The sequence below is a fragment of the Austrofundulus limnaeus genome, unplaced genomic scaffold (assembly GCF_001266775.1).
Source record: "Austrofundulus limnaeus strain Quisiro unplaced genomic scaffold, Austrofundulus_limnaeus-1.0 Scaffold17, whole genome shotgun sequence".
NCBI lineage: Eukaryota > Metazoa > Chordata > Actinopteri > Cyprinodontiformes > Rivulidae > Austrofundulus > Austrofundulus limnaeus.
Window position 1 is genome coordinate 2,358,942 of NW_013952419.1, and position 10,277 is coordinate 2,369,218.

The 10,277-nt window shown below is 38.4% G+C and overlaps 1 protein-coding gene across 1 annotated transcript in view; it reads right to left on the reverse strand.

Moving 5' to 3' along the window:
- scaf4a (SR-related CTD-associated factor 4a) overlaps positions 1 to 8,266 on the reverse strand; it is a 10,782-nt gene extending 2,516 nt beyond the window's left edge. Inside the window, exons 1-18 of the mRNA XM_014003244.1 lie at positions 8,092 to 8,266; positions 5,130 to 5,213; positions 4,961 to 5,005; positions 4,689 to 4,850; positions 4,464 to 4,596; positions 4,089 to 4,225; positions 3,795 to 3,992; positions 3,582 to 3,667; positions 3,379 to 3,463; positions 2,728 to 2,904; positions 2,484 to 2,557; positions 2,167 to 2,357; positions 1,924 to 2,024; positions 1,718 to 1,831; positions 1,452 to 1,608; positions 1,053 to 1,171; positions 693 to 846; positions 401 to 550 (exon numbers count right to left, since the gene is read on the reverse strand). Coding sequence (XP_013858698.1) covers positions 401 to 550; positions 693 to 846; positions 1,053 to 1,171; positions 1,452 to 1,608; positions 1,718 to 1,831; positions 1,924 to 2,024; positions 2,167 to 2,357; positions 2,484 to 2,557; positions 2,728 to 2,904; positions 3,379 to 3,463; positions 3,582 to 3,667; positions 3,795 to 3,992; positions 4,089 to 4,225; positions 4,464 to 4,596; positions 4,689 to 4,850; positions 4,961 to 5,005; positions 5,130 to 5,213; positions 8,092 to 8,121 — 2,197 coding nt within the window. The 5' untranslated portion in view covers positions 8,122 to 8,266. The remainder of the gene's footprint in view (positions 1 to 400; positions 551 to 692; positions 847 to 1,052; positions 1,172 to 1,451; positions 1,609 to 1,717; positions 1,832 to 1,923; positions 2,025 to 2,166; positions 2,358 to 2,483; positions 2,558 to 2,727; positions 2,905 to 3,378; positions 3,464 to 3,581; positions 3,668 to 3,794; positions 3,993 to 4,088; positions 4,226 to 4,463; positions 4,597 to 4,688; positions 4,851 to 4,960; positions 5,006 to 5,129; positions 5,214 to 8,091) is intronic.
- Between the last annotated feature and the right edge of the window lie 2,011 nt (positions 8,267 to 10,277).

A 10,277-nucleotide genomic window follows, 5' to 3' on the forward strand; every position in this document is an offset into this window, starting at 1 on the left:
AAATGAGAGATGGAAACACATTTGCCGAATAAGTTCAGAAATTTAAAAAAAATTGCTAAAAATTTGAATTAAAATTGGATGGAAACAACTAAGGTCACTGCTACGATTGAAAAAAAAACGGTGCTTCCATATGTTGTTGTAAAGGCAACTCAGGTGCAACCAGTAACTCCACCCCCTAGCCAATCAGTGACGAACAGTATTCTGACGTCACATTTTGGTATTGACTGGGACGACTTGGAACCACAACAAAGTAGGTACTAAAATAAGGGCCAGTTCCRTGAATCTGGCCTAATAGAAATGGCTTGGAACCGTACYAACACTACAGGGCCATAAAATATATATAAGCCAAATTAACCACCATGGTAGAAAAACAGGATTGACACAAAAAGGTAAAACTGACCAATGGGTCCCATCTGATTGTTGAAGATGTTGGGGACTTCATGACCCTCATTCTTCTTTCTGCCCAGATCTGAGGGGTCCTGATGCAACTCATCAACYCCACTTTTGTGAGGAGGTGTGGCTCCTAGGGTCATAGGCCCGGGAGGAAAACCTGGAAGAGTGATGAAAGGCATTAAGATGTTTTCATCCAGGTTCTGTTTGTTATAATCCCAGTTCTGTTTGCCCTACACTAAACATATTAAAGTCTACTGCACTTCTTTCATCATCCATATGATAGATGTATGTTGCAATACCTGGAGGCATTTGCAAGGGGTTAAATCCAGGTCTGATAAAAGGAGGAGGGGGCATGCCCGGTGTAAAGGTAGGYGGTGGCATTCCGATGGGACTGGGAAAGAGAGGAGGTGGTAAAGAGCCCACACCCACCATTGGCTGCAGCATTGGAGGAACCTGTGGACAATTATAAAATGGTACTGTAGGCAAATGAAAAAGTTGTGCTTTTTAGTGGCATAAGAGTCAAAATTTCTGTTTCAATTAACCGCTAAGATGGGTTAACTTAATACACTGCTTTAGCAGCTTTTATCTATTTATCTTTAAATACATGCTGCAATTGGAGAAATTTATTATACTCGTCACAACTTTTATTGGTTATCTACCTGTGCTGGAGGAGCAGCTAAAGATTGAGCTCGAGTCTCGTCTGCCTGCTGCTGCTCAGAACGGCCATTGTGAGTGGGTTCTTCTAGGTGATCAAAGGTCTTTCGCACACTGCTCCACTCTAGAAAGAAAATTTCAGGGAATATTACTACACAATTAAGCAAATTCAAAGTTGACAATGCTTACATTATTTGTTTAATCAAAAGGAATACAAAGCATTTTCTTTGTGAGATTAGCAACATCACACAACAATAACCCTGTCATTTTTTTTAAATTAAATGTGTTCATTAGGGGGAAAAGTCTAATAATTTGTTGAGGAGATCCTCTCAATTCAAAAGAGATTTGCCAATTAATTAACAATTATTGCCTARGCCAATTTTCTTCTAGTTAAATGTTTTTACCTGGTGATAAAGTATCTCCATCCAGCATTCCTCCTTCTTTCARCTCCTCTAACTGGTCCTCTCTGACTTTAGACCAAGGTACGTAGGTGACACCCAGATCGACATCCCAGTACTGTTTAAACTCTGGCTTTATGCCCTTGTTTAAAGCCCAAGCAATCTGGCAAGAAACCAAATAAAATACAATTAAATAACCAGAAAATTGTTTCAATTTGTTTCCTAACACTTTTTGACATATTAATAGATAACAATCCATAATGATTACACACCTTGATTGCTTTCTGATTAACTTTATACAATCCTCTCCCGAGCTTCTGCAGAGCTCTGTAAGCATCTTCCCTGTGTATCATGACAATGTAAGCACAGCCACGCGGAGGAATCATCTTAATAGAAAGAGACAACATGGGCATTTTAAGCAGTGGGACACAAGTTAATATCTTCGTTCTTTGGTATCATACATTAATKCTTTACTTACATTGATGGATTCTATTTGCCCAAACTCCTCAAGCAAGGAAGCAACATCTTGCTGCTGTGTTCTTTTATCCAGCTGACCCACCCAGAGAGTTGTACTACAAACTGGAAAATGCAGAGGGAAAAGTTTATGAACAAAGAAGAAAAAAACATGAAACAATAAAAAAAGGAGAAACTTAAAAGACAATTTTATCCTTTAAACAAAGGAAAAGAAGAGCAACACAGCTGTAAACAGAATATGACTCACTGCTGACTGTGTCGCTCTTGGACGGTGGAAGACCTTTCTGACGTCGCTCTCTCTCGCGCTCCCTCTCCCTGCGCTCCTGCGAGCGAGAGCGGGGTGAAGTGTGACGGCGGTCTTTGGAGCGTGAGCGGGATCGCCTGAACCTGGACCGTCGAGTACGAGAATTGGAGCGGGACCGCCTCCTCTTTGGAGATCTGGTTAAAAATTAAAAAGTCAAACCATGTTTTACAAAAACGTGCTACGAGAACGTTATGAAAGGAAAGCAATATGATGGGGAGAAAAATGATACGAATGAAGAAATCATTTTTTCAGATTCTTACCTGGAGCCTGAGTGAGACCTTCGACCGTGTCGTCCATCTCTCATTGCTGAATGGTCCATTTCCACAGAGGAATCCTGGTAGACACACAGGAGGCATACTGTGATATACTGCCAGCTTAAGAACAATCAAACTTACATCCTTAATTACAACTAAATGTTATTTGTAAATACAATAGATATATAAAAATTGGCAACTTTTATTCTCTTAAATTGATGTGTGTATTTTATACTTGGTTTTAGCCAACCTGTTGTTGCTGTGGTGCATTTTGGGGAGGATATACCCCTAGGAAACCTGGAGGTCCAGTGGATCCAGGAAGAGGCTGCCCTGGTGGAGCATGGCCTATAGGGGGCATCCCAATAGGGAAGCTTTGTCCTGGCATTACACCACAAGCATGGAGCTGTCCATTAGGAGGCAAAGAAACCTGAAAAGGACAAATATAATTATATTGTGCTCAACATTTATCACAGCGGTTCATTCGAAAAATCACAAGGTAACTAAAGATATACAGAAGGCAACTTGTTTCTCCAGATGCAGGATGAATCTGTCCAGCTGACAGAAGAATAATTTTCTACTAATGCTAAAGAGAGGAACAGCAGCTAAGCGGTAGGGGGGTATGACACTGAGATTAGCTTTTCTATCAGATTTCCCCAGTTCATCACATTGAAACACCACCCAGGAATACTTGGTTAAACATCATGGCACACACTATTTTACATTTCACAACAATACAGTATGTCAAAACTATATATAAAAGTTGATCAGCAAGTGACCCAAAATAATCAGAGTATTGCTGACTGACATCTGAAAAACAAATCTGATCAAAACATTTTGCACCAATAAGAACTAAAAGAATATTAAACATCTTTGTTAGAAAGACAGAGTGTCTACTCATTACCTGATGAGCGAGATCTTGTGAAATATTCATCATTTGTGTGTTAAAGTGCTCCGTGTGCTGAGGAAAGGCAGGAGGCTGTTGCATACTGTGACAGTAAAAACACACTGTAAATATTCAGACTTGTTTCATTTTTACAAGACTAAATCTCAAATAATCCACTTGTAATCACTTTGGTGTATTATTTACACCAGAGCTGGACTTACAAAGGAGGCTGTGAGGAGGTCTCATCCTTCTTAGGTTCTTCTCCAACTTCTGGTTCATCATCATAGTCAAAACGATCCAGAAGCTTCTAGGACAAACAAAATGCTTAGACCTGTTTCTTATAAACTACTAATAATCCAAACATTACAAACAACTAATCTGTGATACTTGCAGCTACTGTGCATTCTGGTGCACATAAAAAAAAACACTGTCACCTTGTCAAAAGCTGATTTCTGCTGGGCAGACTCTGTTTGGAGGGGAGGTTGTGGGGAGGGAACCAGAGCTTGTGGCACGACTGTGCTCAGACCAGCAGAGACGTTTCGGACTGGTGTATGAACAGAAGGTGCGGGAGGCTGCGGATTGGTTTCAGGCTTCATTGGCTGCTGCTGAAAGTTCTGGAGCATCTGTTGAAGCTACAACCAGCAGATGTAAAAAAATACAGTTATAAAAAAATGGCAGCGACAATAAATGCATTTGACTAACGTGGATCTGTATTAACGCACACGTACCTGCTGACCCTGTGTGGACTGGAAGAGCTGTGCCACAGCTGCAAAGGCATCAGAATTGTGCAGCTGAGGAACTGATGTTGTGGTAGAGTTGGCTGTTACCACAGTAACTGGCTCTTTGGCAGGAGGTGGTGAGGAACCTGAATAAAGAGACACAGCTGGAGTGTCTGCACCATAAAAACGCTTTTAAATGTCAGCATCTCCCACCAAATCCTCAGCAGCACATTACAGCACACATTAAAAACATGTTTACCAGCTTTAAAGATGAGCAAACTCAGTTTCCTGAAGAAAATGAACCAAGTTTCACCTGTAAACCCGCATTTCTGTTTGTTTTGAAATAATAAACAGCTGTACAACGATCACAATCACACAAATTACCAGGCTCGTCTGTGTTTATGATGGATGAGGCACCACTGCCAGAGCCAGCTGCCATGTCCAGGAGCGGCTGAATAACTTCGATCTTAAACACACCATTCTTCTGCCACAGATTCAAAACTCGCACTATCTTGCTCTACAGATGAAAGTACGAAAACACAAGAAAATTCACTAAATCAGGCTCAAATATTCCAGATTAAAATCCCCACCTGTTCTATCAGTTCTTACCCTGTCTTCTATGGGGCAAAGGCAAAGATTCTCGAAGGTTCCTGTAATGTTTTTGGTGAACCTTGGACCAAATACATCTTTGTCTGGTCCAAACTGGTGTCTGGACTGTCTGACGATGGAATCCACCACATACAGACCTGCCACCTTATACTCAGGCTTACACTGGAGGAAGCAGACAAGAGGAAAAATAACATTTAAGATTTTAATGCTTCTCAGTGATAAGCTTGATTGTATATCTTAATTTAAACAACAAAAAAAAAAGTTGGGCTTACCTTTTTGATAAACTTTTCAACAATCTGGACCACATGTTTGTAGAGCTGAGGATAAAGAGGACCARGTAAATGTATTTTTATAAAAGCTGAAAATTTAAATAACTTTWAAAACAGAGGATATAAATAAAATAAAGACTTTAAATGAACAAAGAGGTAAACTCATTCTTACTTTCATAGCTTTGATGGCTGATTTAGTGATGGAGATCATCTTTGCCCGAGATATTGGTGGTTTGGTGTCCATCAGTGAAAATAACTGCACAAAGTAAAGAATGTAAACGGATGAGATAGAGCATGAAAAATGGAAAAGATTAGCTTAACAGCTGGGTTGTTTTTCCACTGAAGTGGTTCTTCAGAGACTAACACTGATTTATATCAAAATAAAATCCTTAAATGTCCTTGCCTTCATAGGAACAAGTGGTGGCTCYAACATGATACATACATGATCTAACAAGATGAATGTCCCAGTTTATACAGAGCATTGATTGTCTAAATGAATTGTACTGAATGAGCACCACATTTAAAAGTAAGAGGCACACACCACAGACGGAAAAATAARCAGGTAAAGAAATCTGCATGGTCCACCTGAAGTCTCTCATTGCCACAGTTGTATGATGAAAATTGCATCACTCAGTTTGCAGCTTCAAGTCTCCCGTCCCCTTTTGTCACAACCCGCCAGGACAACCTTTCAACTCCYTCCACATAAAAAAATATTGGTTATCTGTGAATGATCAGAAGCTTGTGGCTGTGTTTGGTGAGGTTGAAAGTGCTTGGATGCTGCATTTTGCTTTAACCACTCAATCCCCACCCACCTCCAATAAATAAATAAATAAATTTAAATTAAATTAAAGTAAAAATACTCTGTTCCAGATTCCGACTGTTGTAGCCAGAAGCAGACATTTATAAAAAGAGTCAAAAGGCCGAAACACATGGGTGGAGATAAAACAAGCACTGTGCATGGAGGAATCTATCTGCAGAAACGTGTGGCGCTTTAAACAGGACAGATTTGTGGAAAAATAAGAGCGGATCAGAGTGTAGACTCCAGCAGGAAGAAACCTCCTGCAGTGACGTATACCGCAGTGTGAGAGATGTTTCAGGAAAACGGTGAGGTGTGTATCAGGGGCTATGAACGGTGTGTACGAAAACGACCGCTGAACAACCACAYGATGGTGTGTCGACTGTTTGGAAACATTTATAATGAAAAAAAACTTTACCATCTACAAAAAGTGGGTACAACATGCCTTCTTTTCATATGTTTAACATCTCAACTTGGCATCTGAAAAGATAATTTCCTCTCGTATAGAAATAAAATAATTGAAAGTGAGAATTTAAGAAAACGAAACCACAAAACACGAGGAGGTAAAGTCTGGTGCTTTGCACTTACAAACTTGCTCTAGCTTTCTTATAGCCTGAAGGGGAGTTTTGACCCAAAGATATTACTATGAACCTTTATTCCTTCAATTTTATTCAAAMGAGCTTTCCAAGAATACTTTGACTGTTTAGTTGCATTTCCACCAAGATCTAAGAAAGATAAAGGTAGATTGGACACATTAAATCAGAGGATGTGTGTTGTCATTACTGCTTATGCAATTGCCTAAAATAAAAAACAAGAAGTGCACAGTGACAACAACTTCTTAATTTGTTCACCTTGTTGTACAATGGTAATGCTAGCTAATAATACTAATGTGCAATATAAATACTTATTGCTTGCAAAAAAYATTTTAACCCAGTCATGAACACTCATTCAGCTGGGTCTCTGGCAGCAGAGAGATAAAACAAGTGATTTTGTTTATGTTGTGCTGTTATGTCTCCAGCTGTTACACGACACCATAAACTTAAATTGCACTGACAGGTGGTGATTTACGATAGCTTGTCCTCAAATCAAGAAATGCTTGGCTCTCAATTTTCCAAAAGCAAAAAAGTGATGCTCTCCTTATCCTTTCTATCCGGCCATCGCCCGTCTGACTTATAAAGAATGCACCAACATCCAGTGTTGTGTTTCCATTAGTTTCCCAGCCACACTGAAAACAAAACTAAGCATGTCACCTGCTACACATAGACACCAATGTTACAGCAAAACTGTGTGCATGATTTCAAACAGATTCTTAGCACAAATGTTATTTCTGACCTGTGATGGACTCCACAGATATGACTAAAAAATACAAAAAAAGCGAGATCCAGGGAATGCCCCGCCCACAACAGAGCCACACCCCCAAAGATTAGTCTCAAAAAACACCAAATCCTTAAAATGTCTCCTACTGAACTCGGTCTTACTTCTGATTTTAGTGTGGAAATGCCATTTATGTCTCTTTTCGTGAGACAACCAACCAAAATAATCAAAATTTAGTAACATATTTAAACATTCACTACATTTTTTATTTGAGAAATCTTCCACTAATTACTGCTTATTAATAACTTTATTGCAACATATGTGTCGGACAGAAAAAACATTAAAATGTTACCGTACTTCTAAAAATTGTATTCACTTTGGAGTGCTGAAAGACTAACTGGAGGGTGTCAAATCACTGTTTATAAATCAGGCAAAATAGATTGTGCTATATATAAACTTTTAAATATATGTTCTCTAATATTTAAATAAATAAAAATACTGACAGAAACCTGGAAAAGAAAARGGAATCCACGACCTGTTTTGATTGGAAGTATGTTGACGATAAATCCACGGGCCTTAGCTTAGCTTAGCTTAGCCTCCCTCCTCCTTTACAAACACATGCTCTGCATAAAACACTGAAACTGCAATAAAGACCTGCAATTGTGGCTGTGGCACTTTATTTTAATTCAATGCATGTTTACTGCAGGTAGCACACCATGATGCTGGCAATCAGAACTTACTCCTACTAGCTAACATCTCGACGGAAAACAGTCAAATTGCAATTGACTGACGCGTGTTAGCTTGCAACAACAATCTAGAAAATCATGTCAATCGATTCAGTATCATTACTTAAGCTGCAGTAGTAAAACATACATCTAAATTATTCAGACTAAAGTCGAAGATGATGTGCAGCTAACTAGGGCCTCAAGGCCGACCTGCTGGGCTAGCCTACACCGCATCAGCGACACCACCATGACCAGAACCTCCAGACACGGTGAGTTCAGGCTCTCCGTAAACAACTTACCTCCTGGTTAAATGCGTTGACGGCCTCCATGATCACCAGGCGTCCCAGGGTTTGCCCCTGACTCCCAAATTTCTGATTACAGCGATGTATATTCGAGGAAGGGTCGGTACAACATGTCCGCTCCCGGTAGCTAACACCAGTTAGCCTCGCATTGGCTGCTTTCGGGTCGGCGGGCACGGCAAAGCATGATGGGATTCAATGTTGTTATTCTTGGTTCTGTCCACTGGGTGGCGCAGTGAGTAYACTTTTTGCAATATCTTGCACTATTTTTSAAAACATTTTGGGATAGTTTTTTATTTTWTTTWWTWWWTTTTTTATTGGAGGAGAATAATCAWTTYATCAATATCCTTTTTAGATTTTAAAATAGTTAAATCTTATAATGATGGACAAAAACGTTCCTTTTGGTCCAACTTTTTTCATGAGTGTGCCAAAACTTAACTAATGTTTACTGTATTTTTTAATTATTTAGCCTTGCAAAGAGATTCTTTGATTTTGATTTGATTTATTTATAAACACAAATAAAAAAAATTCAATACAACAATTATTTAAAAATAATACTGCATGTGCAAGGAAGTGGTAGAAGCCTGAATGGGCTTAAATAAAATAAAATAAAAACACTCCCAATCAAATCAGACTATAGACTGAAACTGCTCAACTCACAAAAAGCACAATGTCTTTATGAATGTATTGAGAAATTATATTTTAATGTGGCTCCAGTTGATATTTAGGTTTTTATTGTATTGTTTGAATTGTACCCATGTGACTTTGTTTTTTATGTTCTTCACTCTGTAAAATATCTGTTAAAAAGGGCATACATCTGCAGCCTTTACAACCAAGCAATTTATTCTTTAGATTAAAGCTTATTTAGATTGTTTAGAGACTTTAGTTGATATTTAATTTGATTTTCTTCAACAGTGGCTTTCTCTTTGCCACTTAATGCTTAGACTGGTGAAGAACCCAGACTCTCCCATCTCACCTGCTGAAGCTTGTAAAACTTTCAGAGTGGTCACAAGGGTCTTGGTGGTCTCTTTCGTGCACGGTTACTCATTTTGTGAGGACGGCCCGCTCTTTGTTTACACATTTTCCCAGTGGTGGGCACCGTTCCCCTAAAGCCCTAATAGGGGAACTAATTTCCTGATTAGTGCTTTAGGGCTTTTGCTAATTTCTTAATTTGTTAGTGGATTAGCACTTGCTAAATTTTTGGGCTATATTTATAAGAACTAATTAACTTTTTTGCTTCCCGACCACAAAATAACAGTTGCAGACACTCGTGACCCCAGATATGACTTGTTTACTTAGCAAATTTTAATAATAACGCTGTTAAACATGGGAATAAACAAACCTAGTCACTATGATACAAATTTTTATTCATTTATGATTTCAAAAAATTTTAATAATCATGAAAATATTCCATTAGCATTTTTTGCATTTAAACTGATGTCTGGAAATCGTCTGGGGACCCTCGTTTGATGTTTTGTGACCCACAAAGAGGTCCTGACCCCAACTTTGGGAACCACCACACAAGATGAAAAAYTAACAATATGCTGCACACAGAAAATATTGTCTCATGTTGACTCTAATGAACGTTCCATGGGTCAGATAGGTTTTTAGTGCTTTAGAATTAGCTTTTTCTAAATTTATATGTGTGTTAGTGCTTTAGAATTAGGGGACCTAAATATTAAAGTTAGTGCTTTAGGGTTAGTGCAACTAATTTTTAGATTAGTGCTGCCCACCTCTGCATTTTCCATATCTTTCAATTTCTTTATGATGAATTTAATAGAGCTCCTGGGAATGTTAAGGACCTTGGAAATCATTTTGGGTCCTTGACTTGAACTTTTTAATGATCTTTTCTTCTTTAAACGTGAATGTTTGGGCAATCACTTATTTTGGAATTAATCTGTAGAAATATGCTTTCACTTTGACATTAAATATTTATATTTTTATATTTTTTAAGGGAGGTGAAATTTATATTGACATTACTGATTTATAACAGCAATTAAGAAAAAAACATCCTAGACCAGTGGTTCCCAAACTTTTTATTTTCTGACCCACAAAATATCCATGGCAAAAACTTGTGACCCCAAATATTACTGGTTTGAGTACATGAACTTTGTTAATAACCCTAAAAACACAGGCTTTTTGACAATCTAAACAGCTTGCACACAAATATAAATACTTATTTATAC